Genomic DNA, 26,747 nt, shown 5'->3' with positions numbered 1-26,747 from the left:
CAGTCCCTCCAGGAAGGGATATTCAGGCTGCAGCAGACCTTAAGTGTCTTTTCCACAGCCAACTTTTGCTTATTTTAATAAAGACTAGTCAAGCTGTGTCCAACGGTAACAAAACCCTATTACTAAGGGCCACAAATTCACACCTTGTATGTTGTTTGTTAATCTGGTACTAAAGCATATTTGCACAACTGTAAAGTTGCTGTTCAACCTGGAATTGCACACTGTATTATTTCTTTGGCCAGTACAGTCCAGAGTTTTGCTACACACCAAGCATAAAGCCCCACGACAACATCACTCCTAAATGGCTGCAGCCTTCCCTAGCCTGACAGTGCACCCTGCCACACCGCCAAAAGTGCTCAAGGAACACGACCAAGACCATAAAGTATTGACTGAAAACCAAACAACCTAGATCGCAATCCAAATAAATGTCTTATCAAACAATGATCCATGAAGGCGCCAGTCCACATCCAACAGGACTGATACCACAGGACACTCTGACATTGTGGTTGATCAGTGTAAAGTAAAAGGTAAATTTCAAGAACTTACTGAAGGTGCTGCACAGCCATTAGGGCACTATCTGTACTTGCTTGATATGAATAAACCAGTAAAAACTCTGCAACAGACTGATCAGGCTCAGTTCTTCAGCACAGTCAATTTAAACTAAAATGATGGATACATTTCTTTTTTGTTTTTGGACATCGAGTCATTTTAGACTCATGCACAAGGCAACCCACACATGACACAGAGGTGACTGAGAGTTAAAAGTTGCCATATTGATTGAAGTTGAGTTGTCCGTCAATATGAAATTAAAAGGTGATGATACAGGTTAACAAAATGACAATGAAGCCAAAACACAAATCTACTGGAGAGAAATATCAAATTCAGCTGGTTGGGCAAAACTAACGGTAATATTATGAAAAAGCAGATGCACTCGATGACACAATTATGCAAACTTCAGTGTGCAGTTTGCAAAACCACATAAAATGGCCAAAGCTCTATGCAATGATGAAACAAAAGTTAACCTCTACAAAAATGATGGAAAAGGGAAAGCGTGAAGAAAAAAGGAACACCTTACGAGCCATAGCACACTAACTCATCTGTCAAACATACAGCACATTTGTTTTGGCTGGACCATGCACGGACCAATGCAGCCTGGCAGCTTTCGATAATTTAAATGCTGTCAGAAGCAACAGATTCAATGTAGAATTATAAAGAAACTATCCGTCCGCTAAGTTTTAGTCAAATGCATCAGGGCGGTCTTTCATCATTCTGCAGGACAATGAGCCTAAACATACTGCCAAAGCAATTAAACAGTTTTTCAAGGTAAAGAAGTGGAAACGCTTTTACTGGCCGAGCCACTTGACGTTAATGTGACTCAGCTGCATTCCACTTGCTGCAGACCAGACCTAAGGCAGACAGACCCCACAAGCAATTAAAAAGGCAGTGAACTCCTGGGAAACATCATCAGGAAAAATATCGGTGTGTTGAAGACTTCGAGCAGTCACCAAGTAATTAATATGATACATGAAATAGCACGTTTATTTATTCAGTTACTTTTAAATCCCTAAACTTTGGGAACTGTGTGTAAAAAGCGTTACATCTCGTACACAGCTCTGTCAATATTGCCATAAACCTACTCTAATTAAAGCTCAGACTTGGCATTTTATCTTAGTATCCATTATTGTATTTCAAATTGAAGTGCTTAAGTGCTGAGACAGATGAACAAAGCATGCGTAAATGTCCAAATATTGTATTTCAACACATTTCTAATCTCATTTCCTTAATTAAATGACTGGTTTAATGAAAGTCCCAGAAATCCTACTCCAGATGATAGGATTCTCTTTGCTGCATCATGTGGTGCATTACAATTAAATTTGATACCAATACCAAAACCTAATATGTTTCAACACAAAATACACTTAAAGACAGATCTGGACTATCCTCGGTTGAACTCAATTCAACAAATAAATGTGAGATGGCAGAAGATAATGTGTACTGTAAACTGGAGGCTTTTAAAAGACTATTTTGTGGAATGCAAACCTAACTACTCTTCCTTCTGAAAGACTGCTGGAGCTTAGAATGAAAATCTGTCAATCTGATAATTGTTTTGCTTTTTGAGGAGCATGCCTCAGTAGCTGCCTTCTATGAGCATGTAGGTGTTTATTTCCCACATTTTTGAACTGGCAAATTCCTGTTTGGCTGTGTTGATACTTTACTCGGCTCTCAACGCTGCTTCCTTTTCTAACCCAAACAATGCAGTAAAGAATTGCTGTCGGGCAAGCACAGATAAATAAATTAAGCATGCCACCATCAGATGATTAGGAATGGATGTTGGTCTGCCAATGTTTGTGTACATGTCGCTGAAAAGGAAGGCTGTGGGCCTTCTACCTATCTGTAATGGAGCTGTCAGCTCTCCTACAGATTACAGCATTTTAAACAGGAAACCAGACAGTGGTTATTCGGGGTAGCTGGATGGCTAAACAACTTATGTAACCTTCCCTTAGAGGACTGAAGCAAGAAAGACTGTCAGAGAGGAAAGTGAGAGATGGAAACAAAGAAAACAGACACGGGAATCCCTTCTTTTTGTCTAACTGTAATGAAACTGTAGGTGGCAATTTCAACCCCCAGTGCTTTCACACCATCAGCAGAAGGCTCGTCTCTTGCGTTATTTGCAAGTAGAAGGTGTAAAAATTCTGTATCCTTTAGCTGTTCCTGTGACTGGTGCTGCATCGCTGAGGCTCAATCAGTCTCCATTTCAACTAAGACACACATTAGGGAGAAACCTAATGCAGAGTGGAACAGAGGCCAAGACACTGGGCTGTATCTGCCAAGCACTCATCCATGGATCACTCTGGATTTACTGATCAGGTGTATTCTCTGGTCTCTTGGTGAACAGGAGAGGTGACATATGCCAACACCTGCCTGAACACCTGTCGCAGTACCAACCTCGGTATCACTGCTGAAGAAGTGACAATTATTCATGCAGAATGACAGTGAGGCCACGTGCCAGAATTCAACACTCCAAATACAATTTGTAATGATATCTCAAATTAGATTTTATGAGAACCATCTATGCATTACTCAAGTACGAACATAACCTAAAAAAAACAAGTTGGTAAAAAGTTACTTATACTACTCTCAAGATTCCATTTAAATCAAACCCACTTGAATTTTTGAGTTACCTGGACATTGTCTCCACCTTTTCCTTCTATTTCAATTCCCAATGCAATTCTCCAGTCCTTCAAACTTACCATTCACTAGCCAACACATAGGAAGTGGAACGAAAAGCACATTTCGATAATGCAGCTAGAGACTGTTTAACTACTTTACTGTGCAAGATGACTATGGGACTTGCCAAATGATGCGCATAGAAAACTTAATCGCCCTGTTCTAGTTTTAGATTCAGAGCGCCACTGGGAACCAGCTGTGCCAAGTCAACCCCACACCATCTGCAGCATGATGGGTTCCTCCGGCACCCGCTCCAGTCATATATTGATTGAGGAGAAAAAGAAAAGAGTCTGGCCGAGAAATGTTTTTGAAATGGCTCTCCCTGTGACACACTGGTGGTGTTGTGTTTGGGTAGAGACGCTAGTTTGGTCTACCAAGAAAAATGTGACAAATGTGAATTACTCTGAAGGGTCTCTGTTCCTGTTTGATTTCCAAGGGGCGTTATTAGGAGGCACACATCAAAATGTCTCTGAAAAGACCTACATGCGATCAGAGCAATGGAACATGTGACATCATGCTGAATTGTGAAAGCAATGGCACTCGTATCAAACTTGACCAATACATGAAAAATGGTTGGGACCATCTCAGCAGAGATAACACTGATCTTGTTGAAAAGGAAAGGGCCCAGATGCACGCAGCCTGAGCAAATGAAACATGAGCTCTCAGAGAAACAAAAACCCAAACAAACAAAAACCGAACTACACACCTGAGACACAAATGCTAATAACAGATGAAGACCAGCAGTGGTTGTCCCTTTAGGTCCTCTACAGCTATTTCTTTCATTAAGTAATAATGTGCAGTGAACTTATGAGATCTCTGTGTACCAGCATTATGGATGCGATGCATATTTCAGAGAAGCAAAGGGACCTAGCAAAAACGGTTTGTTAGATGTGTAGTTCGAAGGTGTTTATTTAGTGGCTTGTCTGTGGGTTTGAGGAGGCAATGTATCTTTGATGGTATGATTTAATTTATGTGTGCTATGTCAGGGGGACTGAGTGTAGCCTATTTTTCAGCTTGACAACTAAAACTGAAGGTTTGCTGCTTTGGGGAGAGTGGTACACCCAGGCCTTAAATGGAATTTGGTGTGCAAGTATTCGAGTGTGTGCGCAGACACAGACATCACACAGCAACAGACAATTCTGCTCTTAATTTTGCCATCACATTGAGATTTCATAATTTTATGCATCATTACTGCGGTGAGTCGAAAAAAAACTTTTTGAAGAAATTGCTATGCTGATCAAAAACTAATAAATCCAAACTTTTGGCTCTCTCTCCCTCCCTCGCCTAGAAGCTGCCTTTGTGGGAGTAATAACAGAGGTTGATACTTCAGATTAACTCTATGCCTTCTGCTAATGATTTGCTGAGACAGCACAGTCAGATTTGATGGACTGTTACTTAACTCACTTTCTGACTCAAACCCACAGCAAAGATTGTATATTCGGACCATTACTGGCGAGCGTCATTTCATTTGAGAAGTCATAGTGTTCTGTTTAACTCAGAGACGAAAATTTCTCATCTCAAGAGGGTTCAACAAAGCTGACAGCAAGAATAAGAACACTTTGCAAATCACAAGACAACATTTAAAGACAGACTTCAAATTATTAGGCACGGTAAGTGATATCTGGAATTGCTGACAGTTGAGATTCTGAAGCGCTCTAGTCATGTGCAGGTCCCTTGACAGAACATTTAGATGAGATTAGATGCTTTGAATGCCTTGTTGACAATTTCCTGCACTGTTTTTACTGTGCTTGACAGTTTGTGCTTCGATATCATATTTTAAACGAATGTAATGATAGCTGCCAAAGAAGCAAACTTATTACTGAGCTTCACAAATAATGTGTTCAGTGCCAGTTTTCCCACATCAAATTATGCATATTCCCAAGAATGTAAAGAGTCTCTGTTGGTGATGCAGTCTCTGTTTATGTATATAAACAATTTGGTACTGAGTTTACTTCAGAAGTCAGCAATGAGTTCTTGGGCTTTGATTGTAGACAGGAAGTCATTGGTCACTCACCAAAAGACAGTTTTGGCCCCATCATGAGGTACTGGGCTTTATTGCTGCTTGAAATGTGGCCTACACATGGTTGTGTCATCTGGATATAGGGTGTGAGGGTAGCTAAATTATCTTCACCCTCTGTGGCCTGTTTCAAAGGAAGCTCTGAATCCAGTGGCTTATGGCTGGGTCAGAGTTCATGTCTAAGAGTACTGGTGAAAAGTTTTAGTAGCTTGGATTTCAGGTCTGACAGAATGATATGTTCAAATGTTTTTATGGCCACAGATGTTTGGCTGGTGGTCTGAAGTCACTGAGGCAGTAATCTTCGGAGAATCAAAATGATGGTAGAGAGTTTGAAGCACTGTGGGATTGTACATTGGATCAGAGATGTGTTAAATATGGTGGAAAATACTGGGGGCAATTGAGCAGGACATGGACTCAGCAAAGCAGGGTCAGATCTCTCCAGTCTAGCTCTGCTGCTTTAATGTTGTGGAACTTCTTGAACACAGCTCACAATTCATCCTCCTGGATGCAGGAGAGTGCCATTTAATTGGGAGCAGGGGGACTGGCTAGTGGAATATGGTTTTCAAACCATGGATGAACCAATTTTATGTATGTGGGCGCTCCAATTATTATCTGGGGGTCAGAACAGAGGTATTTTTGTTTTATCTGTCAATGTTCTTAAGAGTTCTCCAGATTGATGTGGAGTTGTTGCATAGCTGAATTTAGCTTTGGTTATTGCAGCACATAACTTAGATTTGGCTGCTCTGTATTGATCCCTGTCTCCATGTATTTTGTAAGCCCAGCTCTTTTCTCAGAGCATAAGAGGAGTAATTCTTTTGTAAGCCAGGTTATTTTTTAGCGTCACAGAATGTCAAGGTTTTGGTATTGGATACATATTTCCTTGTAGAACTTAATGTATGAAGTCACCGTGTCAGCACACTGAATGAATGTATTTCTGTTAGTCAGTGATGGAACACAAACACCAGCTACTACAGTTGAAGCACATTGTCTCTGGAGGTCTGCATTTCAAACTGATGAGTTCAGGCCAGGAGAGAGGTAGCAATGAAGGATCATGAAGCTGTTGTACCAATGCTGATAATCATGAGACACAGAGCACCATCTTTTGATTTGTGGGAAAGTTTGGCTAAGCTGTTGGTTCTGAAGATAGTGAAGTTAATGGGCTGCCGCCTGATCAGAAACTGATTGTAGAAGGCTGAACGACATCCATAGTCTTTTGTGATTTGTCTTAAAAACAAAAGTTTATCCACTGTATTTTTGGAGGATCGCACACTGGATATTATTAATGCTGGTAAGGCTGTCTTCTGAACCTGGAGAGGATCCCAGTTCTGTGCCTTCCAGTGCCAGGTGTATTTCCTCAGGGTGGTGGCAGCGTCATAGCTGCCATCTTGCCATCAGAAGATCTAATCAAAATATATGATAACTGTGTTGCTCTTTGAAGTAAAAATGTGCTTGATTTCATGTCTGCCTTCAATACCTGCTATAACAGTGTAAAATCAAGTAACATTCATCATTCAACACAAAAAAATGTCTGGTTTCTTCAAAGTTATAGTCTAAGCCCACAGGTAACAAACAAAGAGTCAAAGTAGTGTTTTTCCCTACAATCAAAACAGGGGAAAATCTGGAAAGTTTCTAAAGTATTTGATTACACCACAATCCTTTGTCTTAAAAGGGTGAAAACGTCCTGAATCTGTCAATACAAGACATTTGGTTCAGAGATGTCTGTTCGTTACACCATGTGAATTAAACTATGTCCACTAATGTCTGCATACACACATACATCTGCTAAAGTTTATTTCAACAAGGCTGTGTCCTCAGTGTTGACAAACCGAGATAAAGGCAGTATGACTTTGTATAATTCTTGAACTTAATATGTTGCACTTGACTTCATAGACATTTGTTTTTAGGTGCTATACTTAGGAGCAGAGGTCAAAATCTTTACTTATGGAAACTGCCATTGTACAAGACCTGCATCACCCATTATGACATTGGCTGTCATTACATATACAACTTGTGATAAAAGGAGCAGCCAGAGCAAGCTTCTCTTCTTTGTTAACAGGATGACAAGTCCTGCGCATATGATTGGCTGCCTGAAAAGTTGTGCCAGCATCAGCGCCATTCAGAAAAGTTCAGAGATTTTCAACTAGACACATTTGGAGGAGACGTACAAAAAAGGGGAGCACTCTGAAAAAGGTTGCTGGGTGCAGTGCTTCTTCTAGAGGTGGCCACATTCGATGACATACGCTCATCTTTATTTTAGAATAACTGCAAAAAAAATAATAACTATGTGCTCGGAAAAAAACGCTACAAATACAAATTATGGCACTTTTGAATGTTTTCATTTTCAATATCAACAATGAAATTCTAAATTACACATTCTGAGCTATTACACAGCTAATACTGTAGTCAAATATTTTGGGGTACAATGTGCTAAAAGTAAAAGATGATATAATCATGGCAACTGTTATCAAACTGATGAGCAGTGTTAAAACGTGTGAAACACATAATGATGAAACCTGCTATTAGGCTGAGAGAAACCACCCTGAAGCTGACTTTACATGTAGCAATACCTGAGTAATGTGAACAAAACCTCGTCACCAACAGAAAGTGAACAGATCAATGAAAAGCCACAGCACAGGAGCAACATCAGGTTCATAGTCTAACTATCCAGTTGGAGACAATAAATAATAACAAAATGACATGATTTATTTAGATAGTTTTACGAATGATTTCCCTTAAATCACTGTTTAGTTAAGTGAGAAAATTATACTGGCTGAATAATAGCAATCTTTGGTCTGCAGCAACTGTCAACAGCCTAAAACATTTCCATATACTGCATATACATACTCTTTCAAATTTTTAAAGCTGTGTATCTATATAAATGTACTGTATTTGTCTGTAGTCCCACACATTCAGAAGCGATCAAAGACAATATGCACAGTATTTGGAAATTGTTTGTTCTCAAGCAAAGGAATAAAAAGTACTCTGTCAGCTGGAAGTCACCGGATTTTTGAGCTAACTAGCATATATACCTGGGGATGACAGGTTGCCTGGTCGCCTACTTAAGTCCAGACTAATGTATCTCCAGAACTGGTAAATGGACTACATGTATACCAATGATGGCCATGTATTTTTTCATCTTGTGCCACTGTCAGGTCATTTTTTCATTTTTTTTCACCAACTTCTGATGAACTTTGTGTTTTGTGCTAATTAGCTTAGATTAGCATGCCTATGTGCTAAATTAAGATTAAGAACATGGTGAATATTACAACTGCTAATCATTGCTGATCTATACTTATCCAGCTATACTGTCTTTTTAAAATACTCAATTAGTAAGCTTTACCGTGTTCATTAACATGTAGAATTAGATTGTGTCTCATTCTATTGAGTTTTGTGGGAGAGTGTATACATGCAAGTCTTTGTGTGTCTGTTTGCAGCTGAAAAACGGATTAAAAATATTTTACTACTCATTTGAACGCATATGAACATTACTGACCTGCTATGACATTTTATACAAAACATGCACATTTATAACAGCCTCTTGTTTCATACGGTTCAAACACGCACTTTAAACTGACTGTTAGTGCAGTCTTTACACGGGGGAACAGAAGCTCTTCCCACACTGGTCAAAGAAACAAGGTTTTTTTCCACTGTAGATATGCCGATGAGCTTTCCAGGTCACAGAATAACATGAAACTCTTCCCACACTGGTCACAGAGGTGGATCTTTGTTCCAGTGTGGACACATTTATGACTTTTTAAAGTCCCTGAAGTACACAAGATGAGGGGCTGGCTCGACCTTTCATCTAATTTGACAATACAGTCTGTATGTACAATCCCTTCAACATTTTACACGTTTTGTCCCCATAATGTCAGTTACCTGCACATATCATCCATTAAGCATTTACTAATGCTAAATTAACTTTGTGGAGTGACGAAGCGGTCATTTATCATTGTTTTATTCCAGGATCTGCAGCACTCACATCTTTGGTTTTAACATGAAACAGTAGCAAAATTATGATCCAAAAAACAGATCATGATCCTGCCTTGGGAGTTCTGTGGTAAAATCTGCATTCACAGGTGTGTCAGCAGTGCACTACCACCTACCTACAGCCAGGAGGGGCTGGTAATGGTTGATGTTTTTGGTGGTAAGCGGTGGACACATGCGGAGGGCAAATGGTGGCAGCGGCAGACCAGACAGCAGGCCAGTCAGCAGGAACTTCAACTGCACCTCCTGCTGATTGGATGATGGAGGAGGAGTCTCACCAGCTATCAAGGTCTGACCTGGAGGGAAAAGCACAGCACAGAAAGGATTAAGGTGGACGTTACCAAAACTTACCTTTATATTGATATTTTATTATTGAAAGAATTGTAAACATGACTTACAGTGCTGCTCTTTCTTCCCATTTTTTAAAGAGCCCATATTATGTGCATTTACCGGTTTATTTGTATTTTGGGGTTCTATTACAATGTGTTGATGTGCTTCAATGTTCATAAAAGACATTATTCTTTTTAACTGTACAGCGCTGCAGCATATCTTGTAACCCCCACCTGAAATGATCCAGCTAAGTTCCTCTCTCTTTCCTAAACTATCCAGTCTGTTCCGTTTATCCAGCAGACCAACAAAAACAAAGTGAAGCTGGTTACGAATCATAACTACAGATCTATTAGTATCGAGATGCATTCCTAGCAAATGAGGTCCTCACGAGGAAATAAGCATACATTAAAATCAGTCGAGCTGATTTAACTGAGATAATATGCCTGGCAGCTGAATAAGATGGAATAAAAATATTATCGCCAGCATTATGATTTTACATTAACGGTTCATTGTAATTTTTTGAGGGCTGCACAGTGATATAGTGGTTAGTACTTTCGCCTTGCAGCAGGAAGATCCCTGGTTCAAATCCCGGGGTGGGCCTGGGATCTTTCTGCGTGGAGTTTGCATGTTCTCCCTGTGCATGCGTGGGTTTTCTCTGCGCACTCCGGCTTCCTCCCACAGTCCAAAAACATGCTGAGGTTAATTGATGACTCCAAATTGCCCGTAGGTGTGAATGTGAGTGTGACTGTTTGTCTGTATATGTAGCCCTGTGACAGACTGGCGACCTGTCCAGGGTGTCCCCTGCATTCGCCCGAGTCAGCTGGGATAGACTCCAGCACCTCCCGCGCCCCTAGTGAGGATAAAGCGGTGTATAGAGAATGGATGGATGGATGTAATTTTTTGAACAGTGCTCTTTACTACTGTGAATAGCCGTGGAAGGACAGTTTCACTCTGTAAATAATTGGGGAAGAAGATGTGAACAAGACTTAGATGACTGCACTGATGCAAGCGCCTGTACAGACGTGTGCAACAAAGAAAGATACATCAAGAAACAAACAGCATGAGACTGAGATGCTGCCCTAATTTTGTGCAGGTGTAGCTCACCCTTAAGTTAGTCCCGTGGCACCGTGTCCTCAGTACTTTCAGAAAGGCAAAAGTTAAAAAATACTAAAACAAACCTAATCTTTTTTATTTTAGCATTAAGAGAAGTTAACAGTTATCTCTACTTCCCCCTTTTTCTTAGAATTCTAGACACCTACTACTTGTTCTAAAGCTCATTAGCACTCAATTTAGCCTCACCGATCTAATCCAAAGTTGTTCTTTGGCTGAAGTGGAAAAGCTCGTAAAATCTGATTTTAGCTGGAGGCAGGCAGCAGAAAAGAACCAACTTTGTTCATTAAGCTGTGGCCTTAGTTAGCAAGCTGGGCTTTTTTAATGATATCAAGTATTTAGTCGTTGATTGAGGCAATTAAGTCGCATAACCTTGTTTTACACAGTATCTGTATTCTTCATCCAGTTAAATCTACCTTTTTGATTTCAGTGAATTCCAAATACCAGTCATTCATGAAATTTAACAGCATTTTCAGCCCAATTCCTTTAATACTTTGAAACACCCTAGTATACATTTTAAATGGAAATCATCTCCTTGTGTGCATTTGCTGCAGAGCTACAGGACGTTCTCAGAAGATGCAACAAACCTTGAAGCTGTAACTGGTGTTGGTTGAAAAAACCCTGTTCTCATTTGATGCCTCAAAATGTCCTCGTTTACATAGAAAATTTAAGATGTATCGAAAGGAGTGTCGCTGCAGCTCTAACAAAATGAAATGATCTAATTCCAAATAAACCAATTCATACATGAAACAGACAGCTGTGTGGAGCAATGACAACATGCAGTGAAGGCATATATGGTTTTCTCGGTGGCAACTCTTGCCAATCGCACTGACTAGTTTGCCAGTTGCAGTCCTATGTCCTTCTTGCATCAGTAAATCTGCATTCGAGTTGAACAACAAGCTACCCTTTTGAGCAGCATTTTAGTCACATTCCCTCCTAACCAGAGCTTTAGTCGGCACCTGTCAGACATAGCTACTGCTCCAGGCAGTTGCTGGCTCCAATCATTATGTGTGTGTGTGTGTGCATGTGAGGGGAGAAAAAGCAAAATCCTCCTCTTATATACCAGCTTAACCACTATGGCTTCACCTCCCCAAGGTCCACTGCAAGTCTGCCTGTTGCAGGATATAAAAAAAAAATTACAATAATAAAAAGACGTAAGAAAAAAATCCCCTCATTACTATTTATACCACGCTCATCTTTTGATAGGTAGTTCTCTTCTAAATCAACAGAGAAGAGAGAGAGACAGAGAGTGGGTGGAGGAGGGGGTGGGGGGGTGGCACATCATAAGCCAAAACATAAGATGGAAAAGTAAGAAAACGTGAACGAGAGGAAGGGCCAAGCATCCAAGGGGTTCTTTGCGCAGAGCTGCTGAGGCTGGGGAATAACGGCAGCCTGTGTAGCGCGCAGAGGAGAGCCAGCAGTCACACTTTAAAGCACAAACTGACGGGGTGCCCTGAGGCCCACACAACTCACAGAAGTACAATAAAAGATGTAAGTCATCCTTCTATGGAGAGACTGAGAAAGCTTGTGCTGCAACAAGGAGTGATACATGTGACATTTTGCCTTTGAAACGTCAAGCTGTGTCAGCGCCGTGACGCGTATGAAACACCAAGCTGTGTCACTGTGGTAATGTGTATGAAACACCAAGCTGTGTCACTGTGCTGGTGATCGTACCAATCATGCTGTTGAGAGAGAGATCCTGAATCCTTTTCTGGTTTGGGCCCAGCGGAGCTCCACAAAACGACACGGGAGAGTACAGAGGCGACAGGCCCGAACTGACACAGAAAGAGAGAGAGAAATTTCACTCAAAAATCTTATTGCAAGCATGAGACATATCTGATTTGAAACCAAGTGAATGAGGAGTGAAAAGTGAATATTGCTTGAAAATGTGACCTGCTTTTTAATAAACTCCTGACCCACAGCAGTATTTTAAACAATAGTGCATGTATGGGTATCTTGTATTGATTTGATGCTGTTCAATAAAAAACAGAGATGATTCTTAGGAATAAAGATTTTCCTGGCTACTGCAACCTGTGATTGGCTCGATACAATCAGGACTAGACCTGTAATCGAACAAGTGAAGCAGAGTGAAGTGTCTCAACCGATCTGAGCTTAGCTGTTTCACTGAGCGAATTGTAATCCATGTCAGTAAATCAATCCAAACGGAAAAACCCTTTTTTAGCAAAAATCAGACAATCAATTTGGAGCAGTGTGACAGAAAACTTCCACAGTTGATTAGTCCTTGGAATAGAACGCCCACCAGCCTGAAGCTTCAAAGAAACAAATTCAAACAAGACCATGATGAGAAAATTCAAAAAGCAAAAAGCATAAATGTGCCATTTCTCTTTGTTTCATGGTTTAGATTTCTCCGGCTTGCCTGGATGTAACTGGTGTGTTCACACACAGAAATCACTGTCTCACACAGGAAGTCGACTTAAGAGAGAAATACAAAACTGTCTTCTTGACAACAGCATGGGAGTGCTCCATCAAAGGACAGCAGGGCTCATCAATGATAGCCAAACTCCCTGTACCTCCCACCTGCGCCAATCACGAAGAAGACCAAATTTAGGTCAGAGGATTATACAGTTTAAAGTAAGTTTAAGTTACCTGCCCATGTAGTCAAACTTTTAACCATTACATTTCCCTGCCATATCAGACACCACCTGCAGAAGTGTAATATAACTTTGCAGAAGTATTTGGATTTATGTGTGTGTGTGTGTGTGTGTGTGTGTGTGTGTGTGTGTACTTAGGATTGGCAGCAGCCCTCCCGGTGTAGGCTTTGAGCTCCCACAGCATGACTCTGCCATCGCTGACCATGAGAGCAGCGTTGTTTTCGTTGACGGGACATATAACCATGCGATACGGTCGGACTGTCTTGGTGACTCGGATTGCGTCACACTGAGAACGCAGGTCATACACAAGCTCCTGAACACTCTGTTCTGGGTCTGAGGGACAGATGGAGGAATGGAGAAAGAAAAATTAGAAGCAGGAGACAAAAGTGACAGAAATGCACAGTGACAGAACAGGAGAGTGGACATGAGAAGGGGAGTCAGAACAAATTGGTGAACATGTCAATGGAAGGGGACTGAAGAAAGAAGAAAAGAGAAAATGTAAAAGACGGCATTGAGTGGATGTTAATTATAAAGGGAATACAGAGAGAAAGAGGAAGGGAAGTAGATAACAGTAGGAGAAATTGAGCGATTGAGAACCCAGAAGACAGTTTTTGTGTAAGAAAGGAAGAGGAGCAAAGAAGAGAGACAGCAGTAAGGATTTAAGGAGATAAGAAAAGAAGACAGGAATTCGGCAAGTAAATGAGAAGGTGGAGGACACAAAAAGAAACGTCAGGAAAAAAGAAAAATGAATAGAGGGAGGTGGGTGTGTGGAAGAGATAGCACGCCAGTAAAGCGAGGGAGGGAGAGATTTTCAGCCAGACAATGGCCTCCCATTGGCCTATAACACTAAGTCAAAGATAAATGAGACTGTAAGAGGCTAAATGCCCACTGGAGCATAGAAAAAGGCCACAGGCTCTGAGTGCAGAGCAGTTTTGGTTGAATAGATGATGACTAGGGGATGGCACAGGAGTGATAGGGGTTTGTGAGTGAGTACAGTACTACCAGCATGTGCTGTATATGAGCAGGTACACCCCCGTGAAGAGGTTTCATACCTGCTGCTTCTTCTGGAGCGGCAGTGGAGCGACACACTCGGAGAGTGATACAACCATTCTCATGGAGACAGTAGAGGGCATCCCGCTGAGCGCAGGGAATCACCTAAAAACAGACGACAACAGAGACAAAGTGGGCTCATAATTAAGCGCGGTAAGAGTTTTATTGAGATTTAGGGTTAAACAGGTTGTCTTGTGTTTGTTCTAAACACTAACTATGTCAATCTATTTGTTTCACAGAATGAAAATCTCCAACAGAATCCTAAACAAGTGCATGTGTAGTTTTTCTTAAGGTACAAACACAGATGTAGGCAAAGCTAATCTAAATCAGGTTAAAGCATTAACCTCAGTTTATTATGTTTAACAAGGGCCAACGTAACCATAGTAACTAGTCGATTGATTGATAGACATACTCTCATCCAACCAAATATGTAACTTTCAGTAGGAGAAAGACAGCTGATATTCTTCCAAGATTAATCCACTGTTTTTTGCCAGCAGGGGGAACAGGCAACTTGTGAACACCCCTACATTTTAAACTCACCCAATCTAATGGAGACTGTTAGGTCTTACTTTTTTAACATTTACTGAATGTTTACTTGGACTCGGCTCTAACTTATCTGACATCACATGAAAGAAGTCATTGATGTGGCTGCAATGTGTTAAAATGGATGGCCAAAAAGTCAACTGTAAAGTCTGCAAACAGCAGTTTCACAGCTTAGCAACCAATATTGCGTATGATTTAAAAAGGAAGACAAATATTCTCAATAGTTCTTGTGCTTGGATCCCGAGCTGACATCATTCTATTTAACATACAATTTAAATGATCTAACCCAACTTGTTTCAGTGCGCAATATATTACAAACACCTTACACTATGGTAAAAATATATCACATAGTAACCATGCAATCTGCAGTCTTTAGCCATCGGGGCAGATCAAAACCTTTATGAAAGTGGGCATTTCAGCTTTACAGTGATGTTTTGTATTTGTATTAGATGTACATTATAGTTACTGGAGGCTTCATGTACCTGATAAACTGGCAATTGCACATTGTTTAAACCTGACAGTGGAGCCTCTACACACTAGCATGGGCCTTTGCAGAGCTGTGTCATCAGTCATGCAAATTGCCTGTGTGACAAGCACTTTATAACACTCAGAGAAGGGAGGCGGCGGCCGGACAGAGCCTGGGCGGCTGAGTAATACACCTCTGCTTCTGTCACTTTAGTACCTACTCCTCGACGACAAAGACCTGTTCTCCACCTATATGCTGTTAAACTGTGGATATATGTAATCAAAACATGACTGAAAACCTAAAGAAAGTATGATTTATGAAAGTACGACGATATATAGAACAGAACACAATTTCACACATACAGAACATGTCAACTGAGAGCAGCGTTAAAATGAGGAACAGTAAACCTGTCTTTATGTGCACATTCAAGCATGAAATTAAGGACAGCTTTTCAAAAGGCATATAATGGCTCAAAAACAAAAAAACCACAACAGTGAAAACCAACTCGGTGTAATAGCAAGCCACCACAATGATCACTCCCTCCCAGAGAGATACAGAGAGTTAGGGAGTGAAAGCAGAGCGTAGAGTGACATTAACAGAGTTTCTGTTCCATTACTGGCTTTGCAGCTGTGACAAATCCTCTGTGTAAAACCCCCACAGCATTCATCAATTTCCAATTAGAAATCCAGACTCAAAAAGAAGGGAATTGGCACCTAAAGGTCAACCTTGTCTCTGACTGTGACTATAGAGAAGGATCAGAAATCAGGCGACATGTAGTTCTTGGTGGGATTTCTGTGCTGTAGCTAAGGACTACACGGCCCTGCTGTGCAGCCGTCACACCTTGACGAGGTGAGCGGTGAGAGGGAGGAAGAAAAGTAGAGAACTTTATCATTCACGGCAGGGGGAATTGGCTTGTCGGAGGAATCATCCATAAAAAGAGGACAGATTTTGCTAAGGCCCTTCAAAGTAATGCAATAAGAGTAGAAACTGTGCACTGGGTATATCTGAGAGGAGATACAGATGGTGATGCTGGAAGCATGTGAGAGCAAAACAGCACAGTCATTATTTCATTACCTCCCTGAGACAAACAAAGATGTCAGGCATTTTGCAAATTATCTCACCGGTACATTCTAACCCACCAGAGTAAGGGCTGACGTGACAGAATTTTGATCATGAAAAATGTATAGAATTGGCTCATTAAAACCTTATTCCAACCAAAAATTAGGTTAACTGTTTTTAGGTATGCAAGTCCTACAAACATATATTCTACCATTGCCCCTCATTACACTGAATTTGCTGCAGATGTGTACAGAGCTTTACCTGAATGAAGGGAACACCGGAGCGCTCGATGGCCACCACACCCACTGTCTGGCTGAGCTCCAAGTCCAGGATTAAAATCTCTCTGGGATAAAGCAGCAGCATGTGGTTCCTCTTGGATGGCAGGTAGGACAGCTGCAGACAGTCATTCAACGTCACCGCCTCCGCGCTGGTAATAAAACAGAGGTAATTTCACTGTCCCATTAACTTCTTAGCTGGGGAAATCCTGCATATAGTAGGAAAATGATAAGCAAGAAACTAAAATTTAAGAAAGTTGGCGACTGAATTAGTTTTTCATACTTGCAGTGATAAAACTAACTGCACACACACACAACATGTTTAAAGAGGCAAAACGTAATTTGTAATGATGAGAAATGAAGGTCTTCACAACAGGATGCACTGCCAGTCAGCCCTATTCTGCAGACAAATAACCAAAGATAAAATGAGACAGCGCTGTAACAACAACACATGCATATGAAATATGCAAATACTATGTACACCAAAGTGATGCGGCAATTTAAAGTTCTAAAACAAGTTAATAAAAACTGTCTCATTTCTAAGATCAACTTGATATTTATTCATGGCTTCCCATACAGAAGGCTGAATGAATTAGTTATTGCTGTTGTGGTCTTTGTGCATCACAGGCAAATGAAGGAAAAGATAAAAGTGAATTCTGTTTAATGATGGAAGGCTGATGAATTAAGCAGGTACTGCAAGCATTAGAGGGAATTTTCTTTAGATTACGTATTTTGGGAGATTTAAAAAGCACCACTATTCTGTTATTTGCTGCCACTTTGTTCTGGCATGTTTAAATTGGTGACAAACACTACTTTCCATTGCAGCAGGCAGGTTTGATCTCTCATAGAACAACAAAGCAGTCACGACTACTTAGTTATTCATCAAGGAGAAGGAGAAGGCTGATTTTCACAGAATCTATGAACTGGTCTATGGACATAACTCATTCCTATAGCTTCATTCTTCTGGGTCACACTCTGGGAAACGAACTTTGTAACACAGTAGTGATCATTATTATCTGGGTAAAGCATTACAGATAAAACAGAATCAGTGGGGGAACCTCTAGGAGTTACAGAGCTAAATCACACTGGAACCAGTCGACCGAAGTCTGGCGAGGAACAGGTAGGGGCTAAAAAATATGAGCCACCAAAAGACAAAGCATCAGAAAAGAAACAATGAAACACGATTTTCGTATCTTGAAAAAAGAAAGCAACACATCTCAATAGAAAAAAAAAAACAGAAAAAGAAAAGACAACTCCTGTAACCTCAAAATATCCAGCTGTCCAATTAGCAAAACATGACACACTCCTCACATCTTTCTCTTTTTGCAGTGAATAAGACATGAATGCTACAGCAGACAGTGGATCACACAGTCATACACTGCCACATGCATACAACTGCATACAGAACAGAGGAAGTTCTGCACAGTGTGAATGATAGTTCAGGAGGATACATCAGAGAACTGAAGTTTTGAAGAGCTCTCCAGCGTCTATTGTGTAATTATGTGAAATAAACGGTAAACAACCCAAAGGACATTCAGGTAGGATGCAGTGTTCATACATTATGCAGCTTGGGCCCCTGATATCTAGACAATACAGAATAAATTCACACAATTTGATACTGGCAGAAAGCGGTGTATGCATAAATTCAGCCTGGGTTTGTAAGCGTGAACCAAATATATGCACAATTGCACTGCCAGTCCCAGCAGCAGCTCCAGCAGCACCTGGAGAAGTCAGTGGGGACGAAACAAAACTTAATACTCCTACAAAACACCAAGTCAGAAACACATTTCTTCAACGTAAAATGTGGTCAAGTTTGGCCGCTTTAGGTGGTCATGTCACTCTTGAACTTCAGATGGCAGAATTTATGTTTCATGAACATATTTATGAAACATCTTGAAACATTTTGAGACGTGAAGACAAGTTCTCTCCTCTTAATGTCACACCTGTTTTTTAAGGAATAGGACTGTTTTATTTTCTTTATTCAACATTTAGATACTTTTTTGATTTCTTTTTAAAGTTATACTTGCACTACTCTTGAAATCGAATCCCAAATTTAGGATCTGCACATATTCAGACAGAGCAATGCATTTTTAGCTGTTCTTAGTAATATTTTCTTGGATGTGAGAACAAAACAAAACAGACAATGTTATGGATTTTTCATCATTTGACTGAGGAGCACCAGGAGTGAGCAGTCAGATGAAGAGCTACTTGAAAGAGGCTGTTCGACTCATCATCAGGGTAACCAACGTCTGCGTGAAGAAATTAGACATTTCTAATGTGAGAATTAGAAAATGGCATGATGGAAACGTTCTGACTGACTCCTTTATGAAAACAGTGTTTTATTTATTTGTGTATGGTGTTTTTTAAATTCTATTTTTCCATTAGTTTACTTTTTGGGTGTGCAGGGAGGGTGGGGTCATGTGAGTTGTCATGTTATTGTGTATATATTTAGTGAAAAATGTATAAAGATTCTGAAAAAATAAAATAAAATAAAAAAAAACAGCATTAGTTTATTTGATTTCACTAAATTAATAGCTCAGAAAGTGTTCACTGCTACCAGAATTCTGGGACCTATCATATTAAACTTAGTGTTACCATGGTAACCACAAGTGTCATGAAATCCACCAGGACTCAGATTTTACCAACTGCAACTTCTTGCAATGTCTTAGTAAATTATTTATTGATCTTCTAGATTTTTGTGATATTAAATTCATAAATAATTCTGACAGTTTTTTAAGAAAGGCTGTTGATGTGTTTGCTTGCTTGCGTGCGTGCATGCATGTGCGCGTGCTCGTGTGTGAACAAGCATGGTTGAGTGTGAAGGGAAAGTCATTTTCTGTCACTGTGATAAAGAGGCTGAATCTATGCTGGCTAACCACTAGATTAATGTCTACCTGATGAGACACGAATGAGCATGATATAGTACTGTATTCAGCGAGTTTCTGATAACAGTCTGGGAGAATAGATTCTTATTTAAATCCCCCATCTATCAACTAATGGCCGGCGGTGCCAGGGAGGAGACATACTGTAACAATGAACATGATAAACACCCAAAAGCAGCACACTGAAGGAGCACAGCATTTTCAGGAGCAATTACACGTGGTGTTAAAGGTGAGGAAAGTGTCACATAGCAATAGAAGACACAAAGACTGAAACAGACAGGATGAGAAAGGCAAGAGTGAGAATAAAGACAAGTAAGATTAATGGAGTGTTTGTTATTAGAGCTGGTTGGGTGGGTGGACAGGGAGACTGGGATGCTGCTGCTATAAATAAGCTGGTTTGACAGTCACAACCACTCAGGCAGGAAACTGCCAGCACATCAAACAAGTCTTTGCTTCCTGATCTTCTGAAACTTTTTGTGAATTAATGTCTTAAACAATTTTACAAATTAGTCACTTCAGTGTTAAAAATCGATGCAGCAAATCTGTCAAGTGCTCAGAATGTTGTTCTTTCATGTTCTAGACCCCTAACTTGATTAGCCTCAGATCTAAGCTAAAAGTAACCACTGGGGAAAAAAAGTTATGTCACAAAATGAGGCCAACCATGTAACAGAAAGGTGTATTTATTTTTAAAATTGATAGTCTCTGACCAAAGACAACAGAAGCAAGATGGGCTGCATAGCCCCCAATGCTTTAAAGGGGAATATTGTACTAAAATGCACCGCTTTCTATTCGTTCCGAAGCTGCTTGTGGGGCTGCTGCTGATGGTTAGGACAGACACTTAGCATTGTGGAGGCGGACTTCCGAAAACAAGTACAGTCTGTAGTTTGAAGTAAAGTCGAGGAAACTCTGCAAAACTCCCCCGGTTGGCATAATTTAGAGGAGTTTCACAGTCTGGAGATGTCAGGAAACATAAAAACAAATATGCCTCCCTTCCCCCTTTTAAGTGATATGACAGTAACAAACTTTGATGGAAAAAGCCAGCTGTACACCAGACGCTACACTGAGCAGAACAAACACAGAAGGTCTCTCATTCAAATCAAAATGAAAACAAGAGCTGAACTCCATTTGTAATCATAGCTTGCTACAGGTGTGATAAGTAGTATTATTGTGTTCTAAGAGTGTATCCTTTCCTCTGAATTACACATTTTCACTCCACCAAGAAAAGGAGGAGTTACGTGACAATCGAAGTCAGTCAGTCAGTCTGCTAGCAACATCACTCAAAAACAGACTAATGGATTTGGATGAAATTTTCAAGTAAGGTCAGAAATGACACAAGGACCAAGTGATTAGATTTTAGCAGTGATGCGGCTTAAAGTCTGGATCCATGGATTTGTTAAAGATTTCTGTATCATTGTGAGATAGCAGCACACCATCACTGTAACTCTGACTATCAGCTGCCTGCTGACGATCACATGATCGCGATTCTACTACAACGGACTTATCCATCAGAAATTATATAAGGAACAATTGATTAAATTGTGGAGGTGTCTCCAACTCCGATCAATTCCCGCAGCCTGCTACTTATTTAGGTCATGCAATACGGTATCCGTACATAGCGTAAACATGCATAACACGCGCCTGTGCTCAGCGCATCGTCATTTTGTTTGTGGGTACATCCATATCAACCGGACATATTCTATAGTGTTGTCATTTCTGTCACAAATATGAAGTGTAAACATCAAACAAAGCCATTTCTACCATCTTGCAGCTAAAAAATGTCCCTTACAGCCCCTGGATACATGCTTTGATCAGTTTTGATTGCAGCCGTCGAAAATGATACAACGATTGAGCATCCTTGGTGGAGTACTGCACCGTATGAGCATTTTTCTTCTTATCTAAGGAACCACCCTCTCCCTCCACCACAGTCCACACACCTCATGGGTTTCGACAAAGGTAAGCACAGTGAATTCTAAAATCATGACTGGGCAGTCATAAAAATATCAGGACAAGGATCATGGTAACTCGTTCCAGTGACTGAAGTCCCTTAGGCCCTAAGCAAAGTTCTGCTAAGTGGCCCTCCTACCTGACCTGTCAGCTATGAAAAGCATTTGCCATTTCCACACAGTCACATGAGACTTGCCAGTGCTCACAATCCTCTCTCCTTTCAGACAGCTTGTTCAGTCTAAGAGCAACTAGAATTTTGTTGTCAGATCATTATGTTCCTTCTTGCATTATGTAACTAAACCTTGATGAGAGATGAGCAATGATTTTCTTGTTTTGTAACTATGAGGAGTGCCATCACACCCATGCACTGTCTACACTGGTCTTCACAGCAGTTGCAATTGGGAACATGAATTTAATTGCATAGATGCACAATTGAAAGCATGTTCTTGTGCAGCATGGCAATATTTTGCAATTTGTAGTTTATCAAGCAAAAAAAAGTCTTTTGTCAGAGACACAGTCACAGAACATAGCCCTGGAACTGGCTGCAAGCAAAGGCACAGAAAGACCCAAAAGATGCACTGTAGAGCTCAGTTAGCAAAACAGACACACCAGAGAGATGCTCTACAAGATAGCACATCTACTCAATCTTATTATCTGCTGAAATGAAATTTAGAATGGAGTGAACAGAAGTTTACTTGACTCCTGTTACCACAATCCATCGTCATAGTGTTATTTCCTGTTTCTGTGACCAGCAGGGCAGCTCCACTTTATCCTCTTTTCAAAGTTGTAAACAATGAATCCTGCTTTGACATAAGGAGAATCTGGGGCCTTTGCATAATTTTTGAGCTTCACACAACTAGAGCACTGAGTGTATATTGCTGCCCAGCATGCTGCCACCTGCTTCACCAGAGGGGACTGAAGTAAACATCGCATTTATTTTAGAAGTTAAAAATACAGGAGCGTTATGGGAGACTATTTACGTGGCAGGGCAGCAGGAGAGAAGGGTAAAATAGCGGAGAATCCTGGAAAATCGAGAAGGTTGACAGGTAAGGCCTGAATATGTCATCCAGCAACAGAGGACAAAGTATAATTAATGCATGCTGACAATTACACAGTCACTACAGGCACATACACAAAATCTGAACCTAAAAAAAATGACATAAAGTAAAACGTCTGGGATTTGACCTTCAGCAGCGTACTTGGATAAGCTGCTGTACTGCAACTGAAAGGGACCCCATCTGAAATGCAGACCAGGCTGTGGGAGATTTCTAAGAGTGATGTGGGGGCACACAAATTGGTGGCCACTTGTCAGATGTCAGTGTTGAAATGAAATAAACACATTCATTAATGCAAAAGACAAAGAAAGATCTATTTACTAAGAGAAGAATTCTGTTTGTCAGTAAAAGGATTATAAAAAGACACAATTCTGCCAAGATCAGAGCTTGATTGGTCAGGTTTACCGACAGTGACGCAAAAGGAGAAAACACACAAAAGAGGACATTTGGCAGAGGAAAGATCTTATCATCACAATGAGCAGACCCTGTGTGTGTAATTTCAATTTGCGCCATGCAAAAACAACCAAAACATTCAAAAACACCACTGTGGAAGGAAAATTGAATGAAGTGGCTCTTACGTGGGTTTTTCATTGGTGATGAGCACTTTGACCTTGTTAAGGGCCTTCTTGGCACCGGTCGGGGCTGGAGCAGCAGCAGGTGCAGGTTTAGTGTGTGCTGGGCTTGCATGAGGGCTGGCAATGTAGACCTTTTTGCCAGCACTGCCTGGTGGTTTGGAGTGGGAGAAGTCTGTGATAAAGACTATTCCTTCACTGGTCAGCACTGCCGAGAAACAAAAACAATGTATTTGAGGACGCAGATGCTTTGTCACGGTTTGACAAACTGCTTGCAACTCTGCATGTGTCACTTGAGAATATATCTGTTCTGGTTAACCTTCAGTTTTTTTCTGAAAAAGTGAAGTACGGAAAAGAGAAAGTTACTAACAGTTCAATGGCTCTATAATAGAATACCAAGCTTCTCTCTAGAGGTGTCACCGAGTCTCCAATACAAGTAGAACAAGGCTGATGAACAGTAAATTTAGGAGCTACAGTATGGAGACATGATCTGTATATGTGAAAGGAAAAGTAAAAACAGTAGCTGTTAAATGTCACACAAAAGTAAATTGGAAAACAGAAAATGCCAATTAGGTTTATTTTCATTGACTGTTTCGGAGTGAATAAACTAGCATGCATAGTGCCGTCTGTCATGCGAGTTAAATGTTCACTCCATCAGAACTTAGAACAGGTGTTTCCATCTCTTCCATCTCATTCACATGGACTCTTTTTCAGAAAAGCCAAAAACTACCTTAAGCAATCATTAAAACGTTTTTACAAAATTGAGGAAGTTTATTCTATAAAACATGGCTAGGGGCTAAACTAAAGCTGAATCCCATTCTTAGGCCATATTTTGTTCACTTACGCGCCATGTTGGAGGGGTCAAAGGGGTCAAAGGAAAAAGAGAGGATGTTCTCAGCATAGCTCTTCTTCCACAGCTTGGTGCCTGTGTCTCCATTCCACAGAACGATGTAGTTGGGAGGGTGGACGGCCAAGAGGAGGTCACGAGATGCATCTTGATTCCACAACCACTCCAAGTCTGACAGATAGAGAGAGAGACAGCAAGACAAAGAAGAGAAAGTGGGAATGAAGAGAGTGGAGGCACAATGTGCAGCAGCAAGAGTGGCAGTAACAGCATCTTAATGAAAACAAATGGCCACCAGCACAGCAACAGCTCAATGTTTCTTCGTGGCAGGGCTTCCAGGGTGAAGTCCCATTCCTGTACTTAGCTGACAACGAATCAGTCCAAGTCCACATGATTGGCTTCTCGAAGATTTCTTACCCTGGATGGGCTTGGAGTGCTCCTGGATCTCACAGTGGGCCGTGCCGCTGACCACATCCCACACTATGATCTTCCCCGAGGCATCTCCCGAGGCCAGCCGCAGACAGTAGGGCGAGCTTAAATTGTGGTAGTAATTTTCCCTGGACCATTTCACCTACCAACACAAAACACTAACTGAGTGACTTGCAGACTGGAAACGTGACAAGACTTTTGTGTCTCTCAACAGAAAGTTTGTCAGAAAGTCAACAACAGAAGCTGGTAGTAACAACACTTTTCTGACACGGAAGATAATAAGGTGGTTTAAAGGAGACAGAGAAAACTGTACAAAAAAAATAAATCAAATACACACTCTATGAAACACACATCCTTGAAATGCAGCCACTGTGCGTTCTATACCTAAAAAGACAAATGACACTATATACAAGCTGGTGTTTGAATAATTGATTACGCTGATGTGTTTGCTCCTGAATAGGCATGCTCTTTACTGCAGCTACTTCTGTTTTATTTGATTTTTTTTTTTCAGCAAGCTTTCCTGTGTCAGGCTGGGTGGTGAGGAATGGCCCGCTGCTGTGGCTACGGTGCTTTACAAGATTAAAGCGTGCTTGGGAGTGAGGAATGAAAGCCTCGGATTGAGCTGAGGCACTGATAATCACTGTAGAATTTATTGCCCATTATTTGCCCTTCTACAAACCAAACACACACACACACACAAATACACAAACACAGACCGACACGCACACAATAGGACTCTCCGTCAGGGCAGAAGTAACATTTATCAACGTGGCTTGTGTTGGTTTACACAGTGAAACAGAGCTGAATCTGTCTGCCAGAGAGAGGCAAAAACAACTTCGCTCAAGGTCACACAATGCTAACATTATTACTGGAAGACGTGAATATTACTTCGTGAACAGGAATATGGATTTCACCTGAAAAGGGCAAAAGCAGGTAAGTATATTTGAACTGTAGACATTTAAAGCCTACAAACCATGTTTTAAATACATGCATGCAAAATGCATTTTTATGTTTATGCTTCCAAGAATCAGGTATTCAGTAAACATATTTTATGAATGAGAAAAATAGGGGGGAAATGAGTTAACAAGTGTTTCAAATAAGAATGTCTTCATCCAGTGTATTCTTTTTATATCAGTCAATTTACAATTGTGTCAATTGTAAATCTGCAACTTAAAATATTCTTTACGGTGCTATGAGTTATTGATGTGACCATGCTAGTTTTTCATTTTTTTCTCATAAAACAGCTTAACTTACTAACAAATATCTAAGCCTTGTATTCTCATATCTGTCATGAGATATCTTGTACTGCAATTTTGCATTCTGTGAGGCAGAACTTCAACTCTCACTGAACTGATTGAAACAACACCCGTTTTTGTACTTGAACACTTGTTCTATTCAATTTTCAAACAGAAAAAACAGCCTTTCATCGTGGAAGATTGCCTGCTTCTCTTTTTCTGTTTGTGTTGTGGTCAAAAAAAAATATCTTTCAGTCTTACACTGCTGCACTTCACTTTTGAGCTCTGGGAAATTGCAATGGAAAATTGAAAATGAAAACGGTCACTAGTTACAGTCATACTAAGGAAATAAATAATCGAACAGACAAACAGTGTTTACATCTGAAACTCACCTTGACCACATTTGCTTTGTGTCTTTCCAGCACTTGGATGGTCTGGGCTGTCTTTGGATCGATTATGAGAATACTGGAGTGACATCCCTGAGCTATGAGGCCCTGCCACCCCTGCAGGGCAGGAACGCCAGACAGAAAGAGAGGAGTAGAGTAACAGTTAAAGAGAAAAATGAATGAGAAGGCAAGTGTGAGGAAACTGAAAGTCATTGCCAGCCAGGACAGAGTGAAGGAAATAGTTTGCAAAAGATTCCATACAATTCAAAATATGAATTTAAATGCTACAGTTTCAACTGGCTTGTAAGCTCTCTCCAATAAATACAGCATTACTTGAAAACTGTGTCTGCATTATAATTCCCCACATTCCACATCTATATTTAGATTATCATTTTTCAGTGTGCGCACAGCATCTGAATCTATATTTTCCTGGGCGACATCCAGACAGCAGAAAAATCAAAACTCAATTCTGCATCAGACTTTAAAACTCCAATAGAAGCTAAAGCTGTTTTATGTGACTACAAACTTTCAATGATTCCTGATGTAAGAGTCTGATACAACTCACAAAAAGAAACGTGTGCGTAGGGCTGAGCAATTTTAAATTAAAATAGCAATTTGGAACAAGGCAATTAGCAAATTATGTAATCATGACTGCAATTAATGCTGTTCAGTGTGTCTGAGGCATAAGGTGTTCGTGTTTCCTGCCATCCTCCAGTGTGTCAGTCA

General features: G+C 40.5%; 1 protein-coding gene across 1 annotated transcript; it reads right to left on the bottom strand.

Annotated features, from left to right (window-relative positions):
• Positions 1-9,322: 9,322 nt before the first annotated feature.
• Positions 9,323-26,234, bottom strand: LOC127535140 (WD repeat-containing protein 11-like). The gene is made up of 9 exons (XM_051952201.1): positions 26,028-26,234; positions 24,389-24,542; positions 23,972-24,145; positions 23,134-23,335; positions 16,661-16,826; positions 14,334-14,436; positions 13,416-13,614; positions 12,344-12,444; positions 9,323-9,525 (listed from the first exon to the last, which is right to left on the bottom strand). The coding sequence occupies exons 1-9, from the start codon at positions 26,232-26,234 to the stop codon at positions 9,338-9,340; spliced, it is 1,494 nt and encodes a 497-aa protein (XP_051808161.1). The 3' UTR covers positions 9,323-9,337.
• Positions 26,235-26,747: the final 513 nt, after the last annotated feature.

Source organism: Acanthochromis polyacanthus, chromosome 8 (assembly GCF_021347895.1).
Source record: "Acanthochromis polyacanthus isolate Apoly-LR-REF ecotype Palm Island chromosome 8, KAUST_Apoly_ChrSc, whole genome shotgun sequence".
NCBI lineage: Eukaryota > Metazoa > Chordata > Actinopteri > Pomacentridae > Acanthochromis > Acanthochromis polyacanthus.
This window is presented reverse-complemented; position numbering and strand designations above follow the sequence as displayed.

What these genes read in the sequence shown, in the direction of transcription:
- LOC127535140 (XM_051952201.1), bottom strand. Translation starts at nt 26,234, where the DNA reads ATGACTTTCAGTTTCCTCACACTTGCCTTCTCATTCATTTTTCTCTTT. An exon ending in GCACTCCAAGCCCATCCAGG is followed by an intron (nt 24,146 to 24,388) that starts GTAAGAAATCTT and finishes TCTATCTGTCAG; the next exon opens with ACTTGGAGTGGTTGTGGAAT. An exon ending in AGGGCTGCTGCCAATCCTAA is followed by an intron (nt 12,445 to 13,415) that starts GTACACACACAC and finishes TTTCTGTGTCAG; the next exon opens with TTCGGGCCTGTCGCCTCTGT.